The sequence below is a fragment of the Syngnathus leptorhynchus genome, chromosome 1 (genome assembly GCF_054491065.1).
Source record: "Syngnathus leptorhynchus isolate UIUO chromosome 1, UIUO_Slep, whole genome shotgun sequence".
NCBI classification, from domain to species: Eukaryota; Metazoa; Chordata; class Actinopteri; order Syngnathiformes; family Syngnathidae; genus Syngnathus; species Syngnathus leptorhynchus.
The window spans coordinates 1704247-1730401 of NC_141195.1; the positions used below are offsets into that span (position 1 = coordinate 1704247).

A 26155-nucleotide genomic window follows, 5' to 3' on the forward strand; every position below is an offset into this window, starting at 1 on the left:
GTCATCGCTATAAATTAAATGTGTAATAACTAAAAAAAAACATAGCCGCACAAACGAACATTTTTGCTGCACAAACGAAGCACAAACAAACGGTACCATTTTGGGTCCATTTGGAGAAAAATGGGGGGGCTGGGTGACGTCATCGCTATAAATTAAATGTGTAATAACTAAAAAACCATAGCAGCACAAATGAATTTTTTTGCTGCACAAACCAACACAAACGAAGCACAAACGAACGGTACCATTTTGAGTCCATTTGGAGGGAAATGGGGGGGCTGGGTGACGTCATCGCTATAAATTAAATGTGTAATAACTAAAAAACCACAGCAGCACAAACAAAAAATTTTGCTGCACAAACCAGCACAAACGAAGCACAAACGAACTGTACCATTTTGGGTCCATTTGGAGGAAAATGGGGGGGGGGGGCTGGGTGTTGTCATCGCAATTAATTAATTGTGTAATAGCTAAAAAACTATAGCAGCACAAACAAAAAAACTTTGCTGCACAAACCAGCACAAACGAACGGTACCATTTTGGATCCATTTGGAGAAAAATGGGGGGCTGGGTGACGTCATCGCTTTAAATTAAATGTGTAATAACTAAAAAACCATAGCAGCACAAACGAAAATTTTTGCTGCACAAACCAGCACAAACCATTTTGGGTCCATTTGGAGGAAAATGGGGGGCTGGGTGACGTCATGGCAATAAATTAAATGTGTAATAACTAAAAAACCATAGCAGCACAAATGAAACTTTTTGCCACACAAACCAGCACAAACGAAGCACAAACGAACGGTACCATTTTGGGATCATTTTGAGCATATGGGGGGCTGGGTGAACTCTGGATGACCTATACGCTCCTGACATCCTCCAACAGAAGCTCATCCAGCTTGTGATGCCTGCCTCCACCTGTCAGTGGATCAACAGTTTCCTGACCAACAGGAGAGGCTGGGGAGCATCACATGTGATACCAGGACCACCGATACTGGCGTCCTTCAGGGGTGCGTCCTCTCCCCACTACTTTTCTCTCTCTACACCAACGATTTCTCCTCAGGTGACTCTCCTGTGAAGCTCCTGAAGTATGCAGACGACACGACTCTCATCGGACTGACCCGGGACGGGGATGAGACTGCGTACAGACAGGAGGTGGAGCAGCTGATCCACTGGTGTAGCCAAAACCACCTGGAGCTGAACCCGCTCAAGGCCGTGGAGATGACAGTGGATTTCAGGCGAGACCCTTCGCTACTTTCAACCCTCACTATCCGCAGTAATACTATACTCTCCTCAGACACCTTCAAGTTCCTGGGTACCACAATCTCACGGGACCTAAAATGGACCAGCCACATAGACTCCGCCCGGAAGAAGGCCCAGCAGAGGCTGTACTTCCTGAGACTGCTCAAGAAGTTCAACCTGCCGCGGGAGCTGCTGAAGACCTTCTACACTGCCATCATCCAGTCTGTCATCTGCAACCTCCATCACTGTCTGGTTTGATCGGTGTCCAAACAAGACAAGCACAGACTGCAACGGACAATCAAGACTGCCGAAAAGATCATTGGAACAACCTCCCATCTATCCAAGACTTGTACAGGACCAGGCAACGTGCAAGCAACATCTCTACAGACCCTTCTCACCCAGGTTACAGTCTGTTTGAACTACTCCCTTCCGGATGGCGTTATAAAGCTCTGTACGCCAAAACCAGCAGACACAGAGACAGCTTCTTCCCCCAGGCTGTTGCTCTGATGAACTCACACCACTCTTAGAGTCTCAGAGTCATTGCTGTGCAATAACATCTTGCTCTCCACACCTTTTTGGATTGTCTACACTGTTTGTGCTATGTGTCTTCTCTGCATCCATTGCAGCCTGGTCATCCTGGAAGAGGGACCCTCCCATCTGTGGTCTCTTCTCAAGGTTTCTCACTTCCCCCAGTCGGAGATTTGAGTTTTTCCTTGCCCTCATGGGAGTTTAAGACCAGTGGATGGCTGAGAATATTGTCATTGTATTGTCATTTGTCATTTTCACATGTCCTGAGTGTTGTTAGTCACCTAAATGTTGAACAGAGGCTGTGATGTACCGAAGTCAAATTCCTTGTTTGGCATGCTCAAACATGGCGAATAAAAATTCTTGAGTCTTGAATAAAAGAATCTTTTATAACTAAGAAACCCTTGCTGCACAAACGAAAATTTTTACGGCACAAATGAGCACAAATGAAGCACAGGGTGGGGGGCCAGCTTCACGCAGGTCCCGCAAGTCGCATTTTGGGGGGAAATGTATTCGATATTATCTAATACCAAGACCACCAACATCTTGAAAGGCAATTTATAATAAAATTTAAAATAAAAACAGAATAAAGGAAAACACAGGCTGAATAATTGTACAGTATGCTAACGTTACATGACACAAACAATGAACTGAGAACGTGCCTGGTATGTTAACATAACATATTATGAGTTATTCAGATAACTATAGCATAAATAACATGCAAACAAGTTGACAAAAAACATCCGTGTCACTCCAAATCACTAAATCCAATGAAATCTTCAGTTAGTTAGTTAGTTAGTTAGTTAGTTAGTTCCTCCCGTTCCTATTGAAACATTGGGTGACGAGTTCTCCCCATTTGCTCCGGTCACTGGCCCCTCCTGGCTACATGCCAGCTGACTCCCATCTCTCTCAGGTCTTCCTTGGCCGTTTGTCTCCACATCTTCTTTGGCCACCGTCTTACTCTTTCCCCCTTTCTGGCATCCAGTCCATTGCCACACTCGCCGGCCTCTCACTTGGCAGTCGGAGTGCATGCCTAGTTATTCTCCTTCTCCTGTCCGAGACTATGTCGGACAGTGGAGCTACCCCTGCTCTTCTCATCACCTCTTTGTTGGTGATGTGGTCTCTCCAAGAGATCCTCAAGATGTATCTGAGGCACGGTCTGTGGAAGACATCCAGCTTGTTGGTGATGCTTGATGTTTTCACCCACAACTCGCAGGCATAGGTGACAGTAGGGATGACATGACAGACATCCAGCTTGTTGGTGATGCTTGATGTCTTCATCCACAGCTCGCAGGCATACTAGGTGACAGTAGGGATGACATGACAGAGGCGCAACTTTGTGGACATACTGATGGATTTTGATGACCAGATGATCTGAGGCGTTGGAACACTCCTGCGGCTTTGCCGATTCTGGTCTGCACCTCCTTCTCTATGTGTCACTTTTAAACAATTCCACCAGCTGTAGAAGATGTGGCGCTTCATCTTCTACGTTGCTTACGACAGACTCATCAACACAGTTATCAACACAGGCCCAGAGCGCCCCTTTGCGGTTTAGTGTGAGAATAACGTGAAATTATGTAATAATGTGTTAATTTCACACATCAATCGCTCCAGAGTAGAGGTCGCACACACTATCCGGAAAATACGATACTCCCCTCCCCCCCCACACACACATGAATCTTTTGGCAAATCATCCCACTGAGCAACCACCACACCCAGTGTGTGCACGTGGGTGCATTGAAACAAAGTCAATATTAAAAGAACCGTGTGTTAGTACATGACTACACATGACAAGGAAAGGGTTAGTCTGTGCAAAAAGTTTGTTACCCAACACAAGACAGTTTTATGAAAGTTGTGTAAAAAGTACCTGGATGACGGTTCCATATTTCACCACATCTCCATGAATCTTCTTGTTTTCCGTTTCGTTCTGCTTCTGCTCCAAGTTTGATGCATGCTACACCACACATAAGCACACACATATTTCAATGTGTAACACACATTAACCCATTTAATCACAGTTGTTTTACTGGATTTTGACAGATTTTGCAAGGCCTACAGAATATAGTGTTATAAATAGCTATCTAAACATAGGAAGAGAGAAATATTAGAAGATTCTCTTCTTTCAGCAGAAAAACAGTTTCTATGTTTTTCCGTTCTTTAGCAATTAGCATTACAAAATAATTTCATCAAAATTTTTATTTCTGAGTAGAAAATCTAAGAAAATTAGTTTTTTTTAGTAAAATAATGCATTTAATGTAGAATTTCGACTTTGAGATAGCCCAAACTAGTGCTTTCCTTCAGCAAAACTACATAAACACTACAAAAAGGACATTTGACAGCAGAATATTATCTAAAAATAAACGATCATACTGAACTACAGTAATCCAAGTCAAGTCAAGTCAAGTCAAGTTTTTATATAGCCCTAAATCACAAGCAGTCTCAAAGGGCTCTGTCCTCTGCATTTAACCCATCCCCATGTGATTTTGATCCATCCCCTGGGGGAGAGGGGAGCAGTGAGCAGCAGCGGCGCCGCGCTCGGGAATCATTTGGTGATCTAATCCCTCGTTTATTGTGGATAATTGGTTCCAAAACCACCCCGCGATAAGTGAAATCCGCAAAGTAGGGTCACCCTCTCATCTGTACATTTTTGTGTTGTCAAGTGACATGGGAATACAGATGGTGCATAATTGAATATTGGATTTGGCCCGGGCAAATTGGTAAGCCTAAAACAAGTGGTAATTCCACAATTTCACCAGGAGATGGTGCTAAAGTTGACAACCTAATGGGAGACTAATAAATCCAAAATATTTAATTGGTAGCAATCAGAAAGAAACGACAGGTCGCCCCTCCTAATCTACATAATTCTGTGTGGTGCTCGAAGTAGGTTATTTTTATAGTAATTTTTCGAATGTTTCGAGTGTTTCGAATAACACATAGTAACACACAACTTTGGATTGATTTATTTCATTTTGCTTTGCCATAATATGCTTTGAAACCTCTTGAGTATTTTGATTTGATAACTAGGAAAACCCATTATCATGGTGAGTGATGATAATGTGTGTCAAGTAGCATGGTGGATGGGGAAAACAGATGGTGCAAAAAGTGAGTGTTGGATTGAGCTCAGGAATAAATTGGCATTGCTGAAATTCCAAAATTTAGCAGTAAGTGGTGCAAAATCTGAACTCAGAAGTTATTGAATAAATTGGCATTGCTGAAATTCCAAATTGTTCCAAAAGATGGTGCCAAACCATTACATGAGACCAAAGTGGGGCAAGACAAGCTGAACTAGCAAAAAAGGGAAATAGAGTAAAATAGAATAACACGGTCGGTTAGGTCACAGGGAAGTTCAAATGGTTGTAGTTTTGATTTTCTTTTCTTTGCTAAAATATATTCTGTAACAGCTTAAAGCAATATTATTACACAATTGGACCAAGGTGCCCACCACCATGAATGGTGGTGTGTTTAAAAACAATGTTTAAGAGAATGGATTCAAATGTTTGTATTTTTGATTTTATTTTCTTTGCTTTGCTAAAATATATTCTGCAACAGCTTAAAGCAATATTATTACACAATTGGAACAAGGTGCCCACCACCATGAATATGGTGGTGTGTTTAAAAACAATGTTTAAGAGAATTGATTCAAATGTTTGTATTTTTGATTTTATTTTCTTTGCTTTGCTAAAATATATTCTGTAACAGCTTAAAGCAATATTATTACACAATTGGACCAAGGTGCCCACTACTATGAATATGGTGGTGTGTAAAAAAAGGTTTAAAAGGGGTTGATTCAAATGTCCTGAGATGTTTCAATCATTATAATCAAAGATCTATGATTGTACGTTTTATCGACCTGTAAAATAAAAGTGTTAGTTCTAAAAGAAAGGGGAAATGGAAAATTCAGAAAGAGGAAGTGAGAGGCTGACCAGGGTGTTGGCTGTACCATTAGTGGAAAATAGCGAGTGAAACAAAAAAGAAAGAGCTGAAACAGCTGTCAGAGTCCAGCAGGTGTATAGGCGTGGGAAAAAACCCTATGCTACGCAAGATATAGGTTGCAGTAAAGGTGGAGGGGGGGGGGGGGCAGAGAGGTCTATAAAAAGCCACCGCAGGCCAGCATGGCGCTTCCCTCTCCCACAGAGCAGTAATACGTGAACAAGCCCGCAAGAGTTTCAAGATTTTTCCAGCCTCAGAAATCTTAGTGTGAGACGCAAGATCGGATGCTTGGATTTATTTGGATTTACTCAAAGAATTGGACTTGACAACATTTTACGAGGAACTAGGTGAGGGGAACCGATTTTCCGTGTTCAAGCCAGGGGGAGGATTGCCGTTAAGGGCTCGCCGGTCTCCTCGAGGCCAACCTATTTCCTAAAAATTAGAATTTTAGAGATTAATTCGAATTGATCACTGGACTTTATTTCCACCAAAAACAGCCACCAACCTTGTAGATACCTTTTCCTACTCTACTGTTTTTGTTTTATAATCGGAATGACTCCGTGACTGAATGATTTTATTTGAACAAAGTATCAGTGAGTGAAATTGTTCAAGTTGTTGGAGGAATTAAGATTTGTGATTCTATTTCATACTTTTTCAATAAATGTGGCTTTGTATAATCATTTAATTCGTTGTGCGCTAATTTGTATGGCATATGCGATCGATTGTTTAATTTTGATTTGACAAATCGACTCTGTTGCAGGTACTTATGGTATAAAATCGGACCGTGATAAATACAATAAAAGCGTTTAAATTAAATTAATCGGATTATTATTGGATTTAAATCCATTCAATTGTTCATTGGTTGTTTGCCACTCTTTAAATAGCTGTCAGAATTATTTGAAAGATAATTTAATTCCGTTTAAATATTTAATTCATTTAAACATTTATTCCAAATAAGTAATTCACCCGTAGCGGGCCCGTACTGTAGCAGTAGGGCCGCGCTTAATTCTAATTCGAAAAACTGACGCTTTAAATTGCCTTCAGAATTATTTGAAAGATAAATTAATTCTGTTTAAATATTTAATTCATTTAAACAATTATTCACAGAGACGAACAACCATTCGCACTCGCACTCACACCTTGGGACAATTTGGAATGCTCAATCGGGCTATCAAGCATGTTTTTGGGATGTGGGAGAAAACCGGAGTGCCCGGAGAAAACCCACGCGGACACGGGGAGAACATGCAAACTCCACACAGGGAGGGCCGGAGGTGGAATCGAACCCGCACCCTCCTAGCTGTGAGGCGGACGTGCTACCCACTGTTTCACCGAGCCGCCTCGATTTAATCATTTCATTTTAATTTACAATATTTCCCCGTTTTAATCCTTTTATCCTAAATTGTATTTTATAATATTTTAATTTCGGTTAAAGATTATTTAGACGCATTGTTCCTTCGGATTCTAACGCTATCGTTAATCATTTAATATTGATTAAAGATTATTTAGATGCGTTGGGCCTTTGAAACCAACTGCAACTATTTAATCATTTAATTTTGATTTACAATATTTCCCCGTTTTAATCGTTTATCATCTAAATTCTATTTAATAATCCTTTAATTTTGATTAAAGATGATTTCAATGCGTTGGGCCTTGGGAATCAAATGCCACTATTTAATCATTGAATTTTGATTTATATTATTTCACTGTTTTCACTCGTCTGATATGAATTCCTATTATATAATGAATTTGTTTTAAATGTTTGAAGCTCTAAATCTCGTGTTTCTCTTTCATAGTTATACTTTGAAACCATTCAGTTCTTTTTTTTTTTAAGTGAAGACATCTTGAATCCTTAACATCGGGAGTTGTCAGATCTGGTTCGAAATAGTTATCTTGAGCTCAGCTATGCGCAGGTGTACGCTAGTGTAAATTAACATATCTCCGCGGTCTTAACAAAGACAGCTAAATATATCATACACAGTAGATTCACATTTGTTATTATGTTATACCATTGTTTTGATGCCAGTCGTACCATTTTATTTTGTTGTATTTATGCACCACACCTTAAAGGCCAGTCTTTAACTGTGAAAATATTGTCTGACATTAATCTGGTCCTTGGTGCTAAAACGGTTGGGGACGGATGGTTTAAAAGACCTAAACAGTATATACATCAAAGAAGACTTCAATTTCTAGATGACCGTTCGACCTCTTCTTTCGACTAACGACTAACTAACTAAGTAGTGAAATAAATAATATCATCAAAATTTAAAATCATCCCCAAAGGCTCATGTATTAACTTAATTTCCAAAGGCATCCAAATATGAAGGACATTTTTGCTATAATTATAGTTGTCGAGATAAAATGCAGTTTCAGGACCTCCAAGCCTGCTTTGACTGCAGCGATTGGGGTGTTTTTGAAGCTGTAACTTTAGACCTGCATGAACTCACTGACACTGTCCTGTGGAGAACCCAAGGCTTGCAAAACAGTTAAACAGGTTTTACTGCAGGTTTGAACAGTCCAACCACACAACAGGACCTCCTGCATCACCGTTCACACCTCACCCCAACCCCCCCCTGCTCACACCTCCATCATCGTTATCACCTACTCTCTCGCTTTGAGAAGCCGCACCCGCACTTCAGACCAGCAAGGAGGAGGTGTGTCAGATGTTCTGGAGACAGGTCAGGAAGGCAACAGGCCCAGACGACGTGTCCCTCTCCTGCCTGAGAGTCTGTGCTGAACAGCTGGCATCCACCTTTGCACGGATATTCAAACGTTCCTTGGAGCTGTGTGAGGTCCCCTCATGCTTCAAAAGCTCCACCATCGTACCGGTGGCCAAGAACCCCGTCATCACAGGATTGAATGATTACAGACCTGTCGCCCTGACACCTGTGGTCATGAAATTCTTTGAGAGGCTAGTGTTGAGCCACCTGAAGGACATCACAGGCCCCCTGCTTGACCCCTTGCAGTTTGCCTACCGGGCAAACAGGTCGGTAGATGATGCGGTCAACGTGGGACTGCACGACATCCTGCGCCATCTAGACACCCCAGGGACATATGCCAGGATCCTGCTTGTGGACTTCAGCTTGGCGTTCAACACCATCGGTCCTGATATCCTCCACCAGAAGCTCATCCAGCTTGCGGTGCCTGGCTCCACCTGTCAGTGGATCACCAGCTTCCTGACCAACAGGAGACAGCAGGTGAGGCTGAACCATCACATCTGACACCCGGACCACCAGCACTGGCGCCCTCCAGGGATGTGTACTCTCCCCAGTGTTCTTCTCTCTCTACACCAGGGGTCGCCAACCTTTCTTAAACCGAGGACTACTTCCTGGGTACTGATTAAGGCAAAAGGCTACCAGTTTGATAAACACTTCTGAAATAGCCAATTTGCTCAATTTACCTTTAACTGTGTTATTATTAATAAGTAATGGTATTTAGCTATGTAAAGACCATGATCTAGTTAATTATTTCTCACAATAAATATCAATCATGATAAGATAGGAAATATATTAACATCAATATGCAACAATTTATTTTTATATTTTCAAGTGCAAGTAATTTCAAAATGAACATTTTCAAACGATCACTACTACAACACTCTGAAGAAAACACAATGCACATCCACTGAATTTTGAACAAATACTCTGTAAAAGACGAAGAAAAAACCCCCACCCATAACAGTTGTGATATTGAATGTTACATTTTACAAAAACACATTTAAAAAAACCACGAATGACTCATTTTGAACTGGACACCAAATCTAGTAACTGTTTCTTTATCAGTTAGTGGGAAGTCTGATACTGCGTGCTCTCCACCAGTGTTTCAGTTGGCAGTAGCGTCAGGAGTTCTTCTTTTGAGGAGAAATCAAGAAATACCATTCTGATAAAGACCATTAAGTGCGCTGTGCTGCTGCTGTCCACCGACTCCACACCGGATAATGAACCATCGGCACCTCGCCAGATTGCGGTCTAACGGGTCGGCTAAGTTCGCAGACATCGCAGACACTCTTCTTCCCATTGTACATGTTAGGGTTTATAAACTATCTTGATCGTATGATTATGTTGGGATGTAGACTAGAATGATGAACTTTGTTTGAACCTTTTACCTTCCCGTGATTCTGAACAGTTGAACCATTCAGTTGTTGAAGCTCTCCAGGTGGTGTGGAGGCGTCCTTGTTTTGCTCCACTAGAATTTATGTCCACGGCCTCGTGGAGCGATAAACTGGGACCCTCCCAAGTGGTTAATCATTTGCTGAGGTGCCCACTACACATGTCAAATGTCACCCCCACCTTGGCTGACTCTCACCCCCACCCTTCTTCTCTCAATAAAGACTCTCTTGCAGGACTTCAACGGCAGACTTTGTTCGGACATTGCTGTATCTACAGTAACGAACAAATTCTCCACTTGCAAGTGTTCAAAGGGCATACTGTCTCCCGTGTGGTTCTTGCAAAATAAGTTAGAGTTACAACATCTCTAACAGTACATGCCCCAAGTTGAACATTAGCGAGAGCGGAGATTACATCGGGTCCGTACTTCTGGTCTTCAAGCATAGTTGTAGCCATTATCATCATTGCTTCTTTGACAACCGCCTCATCTGAAAATGCCTTATTTTTCTAAATCAAGAATTCCTGTCATGAATGAGTGGAGCAGCGTGACCAAATGCAGCTTGGAAGAGGTTTTATTGAAGGGAAGGGAAGTGGGCGAACACAGACACAGGCGGGATAGAGACTCACGGCCAGCAGACAGGCAAACGGAAGTCCACTCAGACACAGAACAGAATCTGACCATGAGCCTCCAGACAAGACCGGGGGGAAACTGCACGAGCAGGACAGGAACACAAGGCGCGGAGACAGACGGGAGACAACAGGAGACACCGACAAGGAGGAACACATGAGTAGGGTTTAAATACATGAGACAACAAAGGGAGCAGGTGACAGACATTAAGGTAATGAAGGGGTGTGGCTGAGAGAAGTTGCCGCCCGAGCGTGCTCTGGCACGGGCGGGACAGTACCCCCCCACCCCCCCTCAAGGGATGGCTCTCAACATCCCATAACAAACCCCCCACACGGAGTGTGCGGGGGGGGGGGGGAATCGTTAAGAGGAAGCGCACCAGTCCCAACGACCCCGACTGTCCAGAACACCCAACTTGTCCGTGGCAGAATAATACTGGCAGTAACAAAGCCTGACCCGTGCACAGCAGCATTAGGGGAAACAGAACCGCAATCAGCGACATTCGGGGAAACAGAACCGCAATCGGCGGCATTCGGGGAAACAGAACTGCAATCGGCGGCATTCGGGAGGTGGAGCCCTGCTCAGTGGCAGGAGTTGAGCATGTTGCAGTTGTAGACGCGGGGTCAGGTAATGATCGCGGGTTTGGCCGCTGCTGGCACAAGGTCAAACAGCGGCCGCAGATCCGGCACGCTGGGGTGGCGTCCGATGGCGGCCGCGAGTCCGATGGCACTGGGCTGAAATCCGGCGACGGCTGTGGGTGCGGCGACGCTGGGGAGGATCCCGTTGGCGCACGTGCGTCCGGTCTCTTGGATAGGAGCTGGTGGCGGTAGTAGGTCCAAGCGCTGGTTGCAAGAGGGAGCTTTACGGTATTGAAGGGGTGTGGATAAGGGAAGTTGCCGGCCAAGTGTGCTCTGATACAGGCGTGACAATTCCGTAACAGTTACAGAGTTAAAGCTAACTCTCAATGAGGCTTCGGTTTTTTGGGAGCTTTGCACCAGTCTCGTGAAAAAAGATTGCTGTTTGCCCAAACTGCCTTTAAATCGTGACCTTTTTCTGCATGTAGTGCGCTGCACGGTGAGTACATAGCTTGGTAGCTTGTGTGGTAAGTTGGAAAATGTCTCTCAACATTGTGTCACTTTGATGTACCGCAGGCTGCTTTCACAGTGGTAAAATAAAACTCTACCTCCCATTCCTTGTTAAAAGAATTGTAAATTTTAAATGTTACGTTTTGTTTTTTTTGTTTTTACGTCTTGGCCGTGGAACAGTGGACCAGCTCTACACCCTCGGCAGGATCCTCGAGGATGCATGGGAGTTCGTCCAACCAGTCCACATGTGTTTTGAGGACTTGGAGAAGGTGTTCGACCGTGTCCCTCGGGAGGTTCTGTGGAGGGTACTTCGGGAGTACGGGGTGCCGAGCCAACTGATAAGGGCAGTTCAGTCCCTGTATCACTGGAGCGGTTAGCAGCCGAGTGTGAAGCGGTCGGGATGAGGGTCAGCACCTCCAAATTCGAGGAATGCCCTCTCCGGATCGCGGATGAGATCCTGCCCCAATTGGAGGAGTTCAAGTATCTTGGGGGCCTTGTTCACAAGTGAGGGCAGGATGGAGTGCGAGATCGACAGGCGGATCGATGCAGCGTCGGCAGTAAAGCGAACTCTGTACCGGTCCGTCATGGTGAAGAGAGCGCTGAGCCAAAAGGCAAAGCTCTCGATTTACCGGTCGATCTATGCTCCTACCCTCACCTATGGTCACGAGCTATGGGTCGTGACCGAAAGAACGAGATCCAGGATACAAGCGGCCGAAATGAGTTTCCTCCGCAGGGTGTCCGGGCTCTCCCTTAGAGATAGGGTGAGGAGCTTGGTCATTCGGGAGAGACTCTGAGTAGAGACTCTGAGTAGAGCCGCTGCTCCTCCACGTTGAGAGGAGCCAGATGAGGTGGCTCGGGCATCTCATCAGGATGCCTCCTGGACGCCTCCCTGAGGAGGTGTTCCGGGCATGCCCCACCGGTAGGAGACCCTGGGGATGACCCAGGATGCGCTGGAGAGACTATGTCTCCCGGCTGGCCTGGGAACGCCTCGGGATCCCCCGGGATGAGCTGGAAGAAGTGGCTGGGGAGAGGGAAGCTGCTGCCCCCGCGACCCGACCCCGGATAAGCGGAAGATGGATGGATGGACTTTTTTTTCTGCAATCTTTTGTGGGGTCAATCGTCTTGTTTCCGCTGCACAAACTAATTAATCTTTTTTTCAAATAATTGTCATTTCCAGACCACATGTAAGTGTAATTTAAATAAGAATAGCAAAACAAAAAATATAATAAATAGATGCAGCTCACTGATTTGCAGCTATTTGAGCTAATTTTAGAACAGCCCTGCGGGCGACTCACACGGTCCTCACGGGCGACCTGGTGCCCGCGGGCACCATGTTGGTGATCCCTGCTCTACACCAATGATTGCTGCTCAGGCGATTCTTCTGTGAAGCTCCTCAAGTATACGGACGACACCACTTTTATTGGACTGATCCAGGATGGTGACGAGATTGTGTAAAGACAGGAGGTGGAGCGGCTGGTCCATTGGTGCGGCCAAAACCACCAGGAGCTGAACCCGCTCAAGACTGTGGAGATGACATTGGACTTCAGGAGAGACCCTTCACCACTTCCACTCCTCAGCATCCTCACAAATGCTATTCCCACCACAGATACCTTCAAGTTCATGGGATCCACAATCTCCCAGGACCTTAAATGGACCGGCAACATAGACTCTATCTGGAAGAAGGCCCAGCAGAGGTTGTACTTTCTGAGACATCTCAGGAAGTTCAACCTGCCACAGGAGCTGCTGAAGACCTTCTACACTGCCATCATCCAGTCTATCCACTGCACCTCTATCACTGTCTGGCCTATTCTGATTCTGATACCTTCACCTTCCAAGTAACCATAAAGGAACTCCTAACCACCAGACGTGGAATTCTCTCAATGGTCAGCTCCACATATGATCCACTTGGATTCCTCGCACCTATCACCTTTCCTGCAAAATGTATTCTACAGGAGTTATGCAAGCAGAACATTGGATGGGATGAGCAGTTACCAGAGATGCATGTCCATTGTTGGTTCCAAAGTCTTGGTCCGCATTGTACGACTTTCAACCAAAACAAGTCAGCTCAAAAGACCCGTCAGCAAGATTTGCCTGCTGGTACAAGGCCAGCAAACTTAAGCTGACTAAGGCACTAGTGCGCATGCTCATACAAATACATGCACACAATATATATTGAATATGCTTATGTAATATGTACCATAGCCAAAATCATTAGCATTATTTGTAATTATCTTACATTACACGTGTCATTCTTGTTTTTAACCTTAAAGGGGTAACAAACTCAAATATGTTATAATTAACTACTACATACAGAGTGATGTATAAGTATTAATTGAAATATTTGAAAGTAAAGTGAACTGCACTGGATTGGATCGGGAGATTTCAGTTGGGACAGGCGTACTATTTCTTACTCAGGGAACAAGACAGAAAGGAGAAAGGGTGTTGTCATTGTAGCCAACAAAAGGATCACAAGGTATGAAAAGAGCCCCAATTACATGAGCGATAAGATCATGTGCATCCGCATCAGAGGGACACCTCTCAATGTGACCATTATGCAAGTCTATGCATCAACAGCAGAAGCATCAGAACAGGACATTGACGAATTCTACCCCAAACTCCAGAGTGCACTCGACAGTACCTCGAGAAAGGACCCTATACATCATGGCTGATTTCGCTGCCTAAGTCGAACAAGGGAAAGATACGGGAGTAGTTGGCAGACACGGCCTAGGGGAGAAGAATGATGCTGGGGCCCACCTTGTTTTGTCAGGAGAACAAATTTAGAATAAGCAACACCCTTTTTACCCAGCCCAAATGGCGCCTTTACATCTGGACATCCCCAAACAACCAGATCGATTATATCCTCTGCCAACAAAATTGGAAAGGATCAATTTTCTCTGCGTAGGCCAGGGGTGTCCAAACTTTTTGCAAGGAGGGCCAGATTTGATAAAGTGAAGGGGCCCGGGGGCCAGTAGTTTTTTCGGACATTTTTTTAACTACAATTTCATCCAAATAAACACTGTTATAAAACAAATTTCATTCTCCCAATTGTCTTTATTTTTTAAATGACAAAATAACAAAATATAAGCCACTCAGGCAAACACAAATTCTGCCTTTCATTCATATCTGAAGAGTCCGATAACATTGAACAAACTGTATGAAATACCTTAAATTTACATGAGTTTAAAATTATTTTCGCCTCATGAACATTTTAAACAGGAGTTATAAGTAATACATAAAATACGATAACATTGAACAAACTGTATGAAATACCTTAAATTTACATGAGTTTAAAATTATTTTCGCCTCATGAACATTTCACACAGGGTTCACGCAGCCGGTTCGCGCGTACCCTTTTTACAACGGGTTTATTTCCGCATTTGACTTGCGCATGCTCCGCATAGCAGGACAGCTGGACTCATGTTCTCGCTGTGAAATCACGCCGGGTCGCGCGAGATTACATTTCTGCGGCATAAATATAAAATAGCTTTGGTACGTGTGTATTAAAGCGCTGGTCAACAATGGCGGCGGGCCACATACTAAAGATTTTATCACAGAGGCTGCGGGCCTGATGAAATTTGACCACGGGCCGCAATTGGCCCGCGGGCCGGACTTTGGACATGCCTGGCGTAGGCACTCCCAGGCGCAGACTGTGGGTCTGATGACCAACTTCTTATTGCCAAACTCAGGTTTAGATTGTGCAAGACCAAACATTCTCCTGTGCAGAGAATATTTGATGTCAGCAAGATCCCAGTGCAATATGCAGTTGGAGTGCGGAACAGGGTTGAATTGCTCCAGCACGCAAAACTTGACCCAAATGAACTGTGGGCAGAGATCAAATAATCCATCACTGAAACCGTGCAAGCACATGTGCCATACAAGAAATCAGCACGTTGTGGGAAATGGTTCACTGCAGCCACTCTTTGCATCGCTGACAAGAGGAGAGAAGCCAAGGCTACAGGCAGGTTGGAAGAAGCGAGGAGACTCAATGTCGATTTCCAAAGAGCAGCCAGGAAGGAAAAAAACAACTTTCTGATTATCCAATACACGAGCCTCAAAGAAGCCTTTAAGAAGGGCCACACAGGAGAACCATTTTCCATCGCGAAACCTTTCTCGGCCCGTCAATCAACCATAAACGATGGGAAAGAAATCACAGACCAACAAGAGATCAAAAATAGATGGAAAGAATACACAGTGTCAGCACTGTCCACCCAAAGGAATTTGGGGACCAAAAGGAACTGGAGCCTGACTTGTTGGAAAGTAAAGTGGAGTGCGCACAGACAGAGCTGCCAAACAACAAACCCCCTGGAATTGATGGGATCTCGGGAGAACTTCTGAAACCAATCCCGGGAGTAATTTGTCCCATTCAACAAAACAAGTAAAGTGATGTCAAACCAATGAAATCTGAAAATATATCAATTAATAAACATATCAAATTACAATAATTGAGTTTTACAGACGGTAAAAAAATAAAACCCCTTTTTGAAATTAAGTTTGACAGTCTTTGTGTAGTCGCATATATTCAATGATGGTTATGACTAGCCGACCCATGTAGGAGTTGTTCTATTGAGGGTAACATTTATGAAGGAATAAGTCTGTCACGCGAGTCTCATGTTTCAGTTTGCTGGAGTGTAAGACTTTACTTGTCAGATTAGGTTAGTAGGTTTTTTGGTTGTCCATGGTTTTTGACATAGGTCCTTCAAATCCAGTAATCCCTTATTTATCGCCGATAATTGGTTCCAAAACCACCCCGCGATAAATGAAATCCACAAAGTAGCGTCACCCTCTCATCTGTACATTTCTTTGTCAATAAATGTATATGAAACCATTTAAGTGCATGTTATTATTCAAGCATTAAATAGTTTCAAGCGTGTAAATAATACATTAATAGTATAAACAACATACAGAAAATATTGTATAAATATTGAAAATATAAATATTGTGTGTGTGTGTGTGTGTGTGTGTGTGTGTGTGTGTGTGTGTGTGTGTGTGTGTGTGTGTGTGTGTGTGTGTGTGTGTGTGTGTGTGCGTGTGTGTGTGCGTAACATGTAGATGTGATGTTCTGTTGTTAACCTTGGTTAAACAGGGACCTCTAGTGGTCACAGGTTACCAAAGCAGCACTATGCGCATTTTGTATATGTAGATGTAGCTAAAGTATACATACTGTACATATGATTTTAGGACTCTTTTATTTTGATAACTTTTTATAACAAGGTACAATATTGTAAATATGTTTTCAGAAGTATTTTTATAACAAATTCTTTTATAACAAAGTACAACACTGAAAATATGTTTTTAGAACTTTTATGATATCAAATGGAAAACATCTGCGATGCAGTAAAGCCGCAATAAACGAACCACGAAGTAGCGAGGGATCACTGTAGAGTCTACAGTAGGTGGGACTTTCTCTCTCCAGTTGTATTCCAAAGAGTAGCCAGTTATCCTGAAGTGAGTTTTGAATGAATTTCAGATGGCTCTATTGTTGTCTCTTCTTTGTAAGTTATTTGCCACTTATGGAGTTGTTGTTGAAGGACAATGCACAGCAAATAAGTAAAATACAAGGTGGAATACGAAGCTGAATTGTTTAAAAAAATCATAATTATTTGTTCCGGGACCTATAGATGTAGAAATAGTCATATGTTTGATCAAATATTCCCATATGAATACATTGCAATTCGTTTAATTAGTTCCACAGCCACATCCAACTTACATAACGTTAACTTAAAACTAACAGCCTATTTTTTTTTTAAGATATTTTTTTCACGTTTACTTTTTAACTTTTATTTTCACTCTCTTCACTTTCACTCAATTCAGGCTTTCTTTTCTTTCCTTCACTTTCTTCCTCACCATTACGAGACTGCATTGCAGATTTTTCAAACACCGTAATTTTGGGACTATAAATCGCTCCGGAGTATAAGTCGCACCAGCCATAAAATGCACAATGAAGTGAAAAAAAACATATATAAGTTGCACCGGAGTATAAGTCGCACTTTTGGGGCAAATTTATTTGTCAAAATCCAACACCAAAAACAGACATGAACCAGCAACAACAGGCTAAACGATACGGTATGCTAACGTAACATATACACAAACGAGGAGCTGAGAACGGGCCAGACGTAACATTCAGAGTTATTCAAGTAAGTATTACATAAATAACACGTTTATCAAACCATCTGTGTCACTCCAATTCATTAAATCCATCGATCGTGCTTTATGTAAACAATGCCGCGTATGCGCCGCATATGCTGACGACGGACCCCTTGTAAGTTGCATTTCTAATTATTATAACGATATATAAAGTATATTTCAAATAACTATCTTATTACAACAATATTATCAAACCATCTGTCACTCCAAATCATTAAATCCATCGATCAAATTCCTCGTTCTTTATGTCAACAACGCCGCGTGTGTGCTGCAGAGATCTAGTATATAACTATGTTGTAGCGTTAACAAAGTACCAGGAAAGACGTGGGTTTATATAATAATATTATCAAACTATTTGTGTCACTCCAAATCATTAAATCCATCAATCAAATTCCTCGTTCTTTATGTCAACAACGCCGTGCATGCGCTGCAGAGATCTAGTATATAACGATATTGTAGCGTTAACAAAGTACCAGGAAAGACGTGGGTTTGGTAAACGGCTCTTTATTTAACAAAACAAGAGTTCAACGAGCCAAGAACTACTGAACTTCCAGCCACGGAGGTGGAAGAGAGCTCCATAAATAGGACCGGGCGTGCGTAAAAGCCACGTCCGAGCCCCATCCACCGTCCCCGGACAGCCACCCGGCCGATATATATAAGTCACACCGGAGTATAAGTCGCATTTTTGGGGGAAATTTATTTGATAAAATCCAAAACCAAGAACAATCATGAATAGGCAACAACAAGCTGAATGGTACGGTATGCTAACGTCACATTAACACATAAACGAGGAACTGAGAACATGCCTGACGTAACATATCAAGAGTTATTCAAATAACTATAGCATAAATAACATGCTAACAAGTTTTTCAAACCTTCTGTGTCACTCCAAATCAGATGTGGGCATACTACGGCCCGCGGGCCATATACGGCCCGTTGGTCTTTTTAATCCGTTCCGCCAAACATCTCCCAGTTATATCAAAATATACTGGCGAACCTTGATTATTTACTTTTCCCTGTAATGCCCACATTTTCTCAATAGATGGCGCGCTTGAGCATTTGCCCCCTCTTCTTCCCGGTTAAGCTTTTCCCAGAAGAAGCACTCTCCTTCTCGGTTTCCGCGGTAAAGCTTTCCTCCTTCTAAAAACAAACATGAGTTTATCAAAGAAAAGAAAAGAAAAGTAGACATTGAGTGTCGAGTGTTTAAAACAGAATGGACAACAAAATATTTTTTCAAAGAAGTCCGATCAAAGGCTGTATGTTTGATATGCCAAGAAAGTGTCGCGGTTTTTAAGGAGTACAATATTAGCCGTCACTTTGCTACGAACATGCCAATTATGCCAGCAAGCTGTCGGCGCAAGAACAGGCAGCTACGGCTGAGAGGATGGCAGCCAATTTACTGTCCTAGCAAAACGTTTTTCACCGACAAACTGCGATCCCGGAGTCAACTACCAAGGCAAGCTTTTTGCTGGCATTCAAATTAGCAGCAGCTAGCAAGCCTTTCTCCGAAGGTGAGTTTTTGAAAGACTGCATGGTGGAGACTGCAGGTGTTCTGTGTCCGGAAAGTAAAGGCAAGTTTGAAAAAATCAGTTTGTCACGTCGGACTGTGACTCGCCGTGTGGAACTAATTGATGAACTTATAGCTAGCCAGCTAAACAAAAAGGCAGAGTTCTTTCAGTTATATTCACTTGCACTTGATGAAAGTAATGATTTCAAAGACACAGCCCAGCTCCTAATTTTTATTCGAGGAATAAATGACAGCTTTGAGATAACGGAGGAGTTTTTGACCATGGAGTCTTTGAAGGGAACAACGCGGGGAGAGGATTTGTATGACAAGGTGTCTGCTGCCATCGAGAAACATAAACTACCTTGGAGAAAACTTGCCAATGTCACGACGGATGGATCACCAAATTTAACAGGAAAAAACATTGGGCTGCTGAAACAAATCCAGGATAAAGTAAAAGAGGAAAATCCTGAACAAAATGTTATTTTTCTTCACTGTATCATTCATCAGGAATCACTTTGTAAGTCTGTATCGCAGCTTAACCATGTTGTGAATCCAGTCGTAAAACTTGTGAACTTTATACGCGCAAGGGGACTCCAGCATCGTCAGTTCATCACGTTCCTGGAGGAAACTGATGCGGATCATCAGGACTTACTTTACCACTCTCGTGTCCGGTGGTTAAGTTTGGGCAAAGTGTTTCAACGCATTTGGGACCTGAAAGAAGAGATCGGCGCATTTTTAGAGTTCAATGAGAAATCTGACGAATTTCCTGAGCTACGAGACCAGAACTGGCTTTGTGATTTTGGGTTTGCTGTGGACGTATTTTCACACTTGAATGAACTGAATGTGAAACTGCAGGGGAAAGATCAGTTTGTGCACGACATGTACAAACATGTTACAGCGTTTAAATCTAAACTCTTTTTATTCTCCAGACAAGTTGCGAACGCATCCTTCACTCATTTCGCCACACGACACTCAGAAAGAGGCGACGCGATATGCAAAGAAATACAGCAAATCACTGGAGTCACTTCAGCTCGTGAAAAGACCGTGAAACAGTACCACATGAGGTGCAATTGGAACTGATCGATCTTCAGTCTGATGCCACCTTGAAGGAAAAGCTCAACACTCTTAAACTTAATGACTTTTATGCTTCACTGAACGAAGCCACCTTTCCAAACCTACGGAGGACGGCACAGAAGATGCTAGACTTGTCTGGCTCGACCTATGTATGTGAGCAGACATTCAGTGTTATGAACATGAACAAATCCCGTCACAGATCCAAGATAACTGACCAACACCTCGGATCTATCCTGAGAATCGCTACAACAAAACTTACTCCAGACTTTGATGCACTGACAAAACAGGGAGATCAACAACACTGTTCCCACTGAAACTGATGGTGAGTTTTCCTGCTGTGTTTATTCAACTGAAATGTAATTAAATTAATCATTAATAGGTCAAATCCTGTATGTAATTCATATAACACTACATCCATCTGTTCTTGACTCGGCCCCTCTGTCAAATTTTAGAACTCAAGTCAAAAAGTTTGCCCACCCCTGCTCTAAATCATTAAATCCTTCAAACTCTTCGTCCTCCGTGTCACTTACGAACAAAGCCGCTAATGATGCCGGTAGTACGTGGGACCTTTCGACATCTTCGTCATCCCGTGATCGAATCCTTTGCTTTTTATGTCAACAACCGCCGCGCGGCACGGGTGACGTCACTTGCAGTTCAAAAGACAGTAATCCCTTGCTACATCGCGGTTCGTTTTTCGCGGTTTCACTACATCGCGGATTTTTGAATTTTTACAATTTGTGAAGAAAAATAAATATAAGTCGCTCCTGAGTATAAGTCGCCCCCCCACCCACTCTATGACAAAAAACGCGATTTATAGTCTGAAAATTACGGTAATTTCTCCAAAGATGTTTGCTTATAATGGTTCTTCAGAATGTTTCTGAACAAGTCAAGTAGATGTCATTGAATTGTGAAGCCATATGGCAAACTAGAAGTTTTTGTGGGTGATGCCTACAGAAGTCAACCACCTGTTGATGATAGCCTAAGACCCGTAATTTTCTGAGAGTAATCCCAAGGTATGAATAAAGTTCTATTATGGTGGCGCAAAGCCTGATGATACCTCATTACATTAATTCTGATTAAAAGCCTGATAAAAATGAAAATGCTTCATGCACACACGTCATTCAGAATTTTCACATTGGATCAAGACCATTCTGATAAAAAAAAAAATGCCCATATGAGAGAGGCGGTTTATATTGGTTAGATAATCCAATCAGCAATATGAAAACACTTATTAACACTTAAACACATATTTTTCTTATTCATATTTTCTTATTTAATTTTGTGTGCATGTAAACAGTGAATTCGGTCAAAATCTTCATCCGAACTCTGATCAGATTGAAAAAGTTTGACTATGTAATCGTAGCCAATTAAAACTACTGTAATTTGACCTAGAGTATCCATATTTTAGACATTTGATGATAGTTCAGGTCTAAACACATGTACTTGAGGAAGAAAAAGATTGTTACATTACATGCTACATGACTGCATTATTATTCATTTGTTTCTAAATCAAAAATGGTACTCCCCCCCCCCAAAAAAATGCTGTTAATGAAACGGAGTAGATGTGAAGGTTACCTGAAGTTTTTGCAGCAGAACCACGTCGCCAATCTTCTCCTTCTCATGTTTAGCCTGTTTGGCCTTCCAGAACTGCTTCTGTGCTGAGTAGCGACTCATCGGACATACCTTGAACAGGCAGTCTGAACAGACAAAATAATGTTAGCACGTGTTAGCATGCCGTAACCAAGACAGTGTGAATAAAGACAGGTTATTTTAGGTTTACCAATTGTTCTGAAGACCTTAGACCGGCATTGGGTTTACCAATTGTTTTGAAGACCTTAGACCGGCACTCTATGTGTCAATATGTCTCATCCCATGATGTTCACTTATTGAGACTACAGTCAGTGGCTTCAACTACAGCTGCTCAATTAATCAAATTTAATCATAATCACAATTTTGGCTCCAGACAATCTCAAAATTCATATAATCGAAGACAAACGATTATTTGATGTTTTCGTTTGCAGACGTGCATGCGCAACTCAACCGCGTGTGTGGAGAGTGGAGATCCAGGCCATATTTAACAGCCATTGTTGTACCTTAACGCGTTCAATGAACTAAGGTTGATGAACAAAGTTTTGCTCCATGTACGTTTTTATGAACGCGCTTGTTTTGGGGACATTGAATCGTTTTGAACGGCAGTTTACTTTCGGATGCCAGGTTTTCTCTTCTTAGACTTCAATATAAACCCCTGCTAAAAACACTTTAAATGAGGTTTAAATAGGCGGGGGGGGATTGGTAATTGGTAAACAGTCACACAGGGCGATGACAGATGCTCCATTCGATGAAAACTTTCGCGCGACGAGCACCCCCCTCCTTATTTATTTTTTTGTTTGGGATAAGAAAAGAACTATAAACTTTTCACTTTTGGAACTCTGAACTTAGTTTAAAAAATTTCAATTATGAACTATGAACTGACAAGTTCATTTTAAAATTTGTGAATTGAACTTTGAACTCGTTTGTGTAGAAAATGAACTTTCCTAACAATGTTAACAGGAGAGTGTTTTTTAAAAAAACATGTTCAATAACTACTGATCCAAAAATGTTCAATAAATGCCTTTCCAATTGCAAAAACATCCATCCATCCATCCATCCATCCATCCATCCATTTTCTATACCGCTTGTCCCCACGGGGGTCGCGGGCGTGCTGGAGGCTATCCCAGCAGTAATCGGGCAGTAGGCGGGGGACACTCTGAACCGGTTGCCATCCAATCGCAGGGTACACAGAGAGGAACAACCATCCGCACTCGCACTCACACCTAGGGGCAATTTGGAGTGCTCAATCGGCCTACCAAGCATGTTTTTGGGATGTGGGAGAAAACTGGGGTGCCCGGAAAAACCCACGCGGGCACGGGGAGAACATGCAAACTCCACACAGAGAGGGCCGGAGGTGGAATTGAACCCGCACCCTCCTAACTGTGAGGCGGACGTGCTAACCAGTGCCCCACCAACCCACCCTCCAAAAACATAATTATGTAAATAATCGTGATTTCAATATTGATCAGAATAATCGCAATTATGATTTTTACCCATAATCGAGCAGCTCTAGCTTCAGTAGGATTTTGGATGTGCCCAAATAGAGTAGATTGGCTCTCATCATAACAGTAACATTACTGGAAATGTGTTGTAAAGATTTCATTACACATGCAGACTGACCGGACTGAATCCTTTGTTGTTGAGATACTTTATGTAAATTGCTAGTTTTGCTATACATTCCTCCCAACACTGCCAGCAAAACACAAATAGCCAAAAGTGTTGATTTACCTACTTGACATGAGTGAAGCGATCTGAGGCAGTTTCTTGATTTAAAAAGTGACAATTATCGTATGTTCACGTTTATTAGGCGGGGATAAAAGTCTTAGATTTTCTTCTAAATGTGCGGCGTGCCCCATCATGCAGTGGTCCCAATGTGTGTTGTTGTTGTAAGGTATTAAAGAGCGCCATGAGAACTTTAGAGGGAGAATTGTGGGCATGGATTTGCAGTATGAATGAATTTAAATTTGGTCTACACCACATTTTTGTTTTATATATTTTTTGTGGGAGCTTGAAGCAATGTATAAGGTACCATCTATAAAAGGGGAGAAGTTAGAGGGAGTGGAAAACCCCCTGCCCTATACAATGGTATACCACAGCGGCACTACTGTGTTGTGTTACGTCATGACGCACGGGTGTCGGTTCAATACAGTCACACACTTGAGCACTCACTGTCGTCCTCTGTCTCATTATTATCTATACATATACACACAAACATATGTAAGGAGACAAGGTGTTTTTTTCCACGCAATCACCATCGCTGTTGATCTGTGACTCTATGCGTGCCAAAAACAAGTGAAGCAAATGAACGCCGAGCTTGCTAACATGGCCACTGGCACTGTTGTTTGAGCTTTTGTAAAAGCCGGCATCATCTCCGAGGAGCCACACGGCACGGAAAGTGACTCTGACAGTGAAGAAAATGAACCTGGCATGTCAGGTTAGCGCTGCTGTTCAATTCGGAAACAGAGGATGAGGACTTCGATGGGTTTGATTGATGACCATTACGGTAATAAAAATGTGAATACCCAACTCAGTTTTGCTCCCGCTTCATTTAAAAAAAACGCACACTTGTATGCTCGTGTGTGTGTGTTGTTGTGTTTGTTCCCATGAGAACGTTTACGGGGGAAGTGTGGGCGTGGATTTCCAGTGCGCCCCATGTCTGTATGTAGTTGTAAGGCGGACGTAGTTGAGAGCGCAATGAGGACATTGAAGGGCTAAGTGTGGGCGTGGATTGTGTATATATAAAACTCGCGCCCTGAGTCGTTGCGCCCTATGTGTGTTAAACACAGTCATGGCACACAACTGAGACTGCGCCTTTTATTACAGTGCACCTTTTGCATGTGAAAATACGGTAAAAAAAAAAATATTACTGTCGGGCTGACCTGTCTCTCCATTAGTTTCGCTGTCCAATTGCTTAGTTCGCGTACTTTGTTTGTTTATTCCAAATATTCTAATACTACAAATAATACAAAGCCTCCTGTCCTTGCACAAAACCATTTGAAAATGAAATTGAGGAAGCAAAATAAAACATGGAAAAAAAATAACATACTTGGAAAGGTGCGAGAACAAGCATGCTTATTAGCATTCACCCCTTTGTCAAAAAACGATGAATACATTATAAATTCATATACATGCATATACATATATAATATACACTGTCAAGTGGCATGGTGGTACAAGATAGTGTATAATTGGGTATCGAATTTGGCCCAGGCACAATCGCTATCCTAAAACGTAGTCGTTCCAAAATTTAACCAGGAGATGGTGTTAAAGCTTGACATAGGGGCGACTTGATGGAAACTAACAAATCTAATAAATTAAATTGTTAGCAATTGGGAGGACACAACCTGTTCAAACACGTAGCAACACACAATTATGGAATATGATTTTACTTTGCCATAATTTTAATCTGTAAAAGCTTGAGCAATATCAATATATATGTATGTTTAAGTTAGAAGAACCCATTATTATGGCTAGGTATGATTATATGTTAAGTTGATCATTACTAGACATATAGATGTTATTGATGTTGCAATGTTTTATCCAACCTGAATTTAACATTGTTCCATCTATACATGAATGTATTAAGTTGAAAGGCGACATCAAGGGCTAATAGCGAAAGAACGAGCAAAACAGGAAATAGCACAGTCATGCGCAATGGTTGCTGTTTTGAGCAAGGTTGCCAAGGCAACCAGTGGTTCCCAGCTGAGAGTCAGGTGAAGATTGCGCAACCCTCACATATCAACTGAGAAATCCACTGAGACAGGATTAAAATATCAACTGAGAAATCTGCTGAGGCAGCATTAAAATATCAGATGGAAAATCAGTTGAGGTTATGCATTCCTAGCATACCAGGTGTTAGGGTTTACAAACTATCCTGATCGTATGATTATGTTGGAATGTAGACTAGAATTATCAACTTTGTTTAAACCTTTTACCCTTCCTTGACTCTGAAAAGTTTAACCATTCAGTTGTTGAAACTTTCCAAATGGTGTGGAAACATTCTTTCTTAGTTAGTCACTAGTTTCTATTTCCACGACCTTGTAAAACAATGAGCTGGGACCCTCCGCACTGATTAACCAGTTGCTGAGGTGACCACCAAACATGTCCAATGTCACCCCCACCCTACTTGTTCTCAATAAGTATGCTCTTGTAAGAGACTAACGGCAGAGTTTGTTCGAACATTACTACAGTAACGAACAGGCTCTCCACTTGCAAGTGCTTAAAGGGCATACTGTCCCCCGTGTGGTTCTTGCAAAATAAGTTAGACTGGGAACATCTCTAACACCAGGCATTCCAGACATTCCATACATTCCGATGAAGTAATGCCAGAGGAGCTGAC

General features: G+C 42.4%; 2 protein-coding genes across 9 annotated transcripts in view; one reads left to right on the forward strand and one right to left on the reverse strand.

Annotated features, from left to right (window-relative positions):
- itpr3 (inositol 1,4,5-trisphosphate receptor, type 3) overlaps positions 1 to 26155 on the reverse strand; it is a 321535-nt gene that overhangs the window by 262047 nt on the left and 33333 nt on the right. For all 8 annotated transcript variants that reach the window (XM_085910327.1, XM_085910318.1, XM_085910310.1 and 5 more), the window contains 2 exons: positions 21802 to 21923; positions 3626 to 3712 (listed from right to left, as the gene is read on the reverse strand). In XM_085910327.1, coding sequence (XP_085766453.1) covers positions 3626 to 3712; positions 21802 to 21923 — 209 coding nt within the window. The remainder of the gene's footprint in view (positions 1 to 3625; positions 3713 to 21801; positions 21924 to 26155) is intronic.
- On the forward strand, positions 18678 to 22190 carry LOC147061386 (general transcription factor II-I repeat domain-containing protein 2-like). The gene has a single exon (XM_085910485.1). The coding sequence runs from the start codon at positions 19177 to 19179 to the stop codon at positions 20230 to 20232; it is 1056 nt and encodes a 351-aa protein (XP_085766611.1). The 5' UTR covers positions 18678 to 19176; the 3' UTR covers positions 20233 to 22190.

What these genes read in the sequence shown, in the direction of transcription:
- LOC147061386 (XM_085910485.1), top strand. Translation starts at nt 19,177, where the DNA reads ATGGTGGAGACTGCAGGTGTTCTGTGTCCGGAAAGTAAAGGCAAGTTT.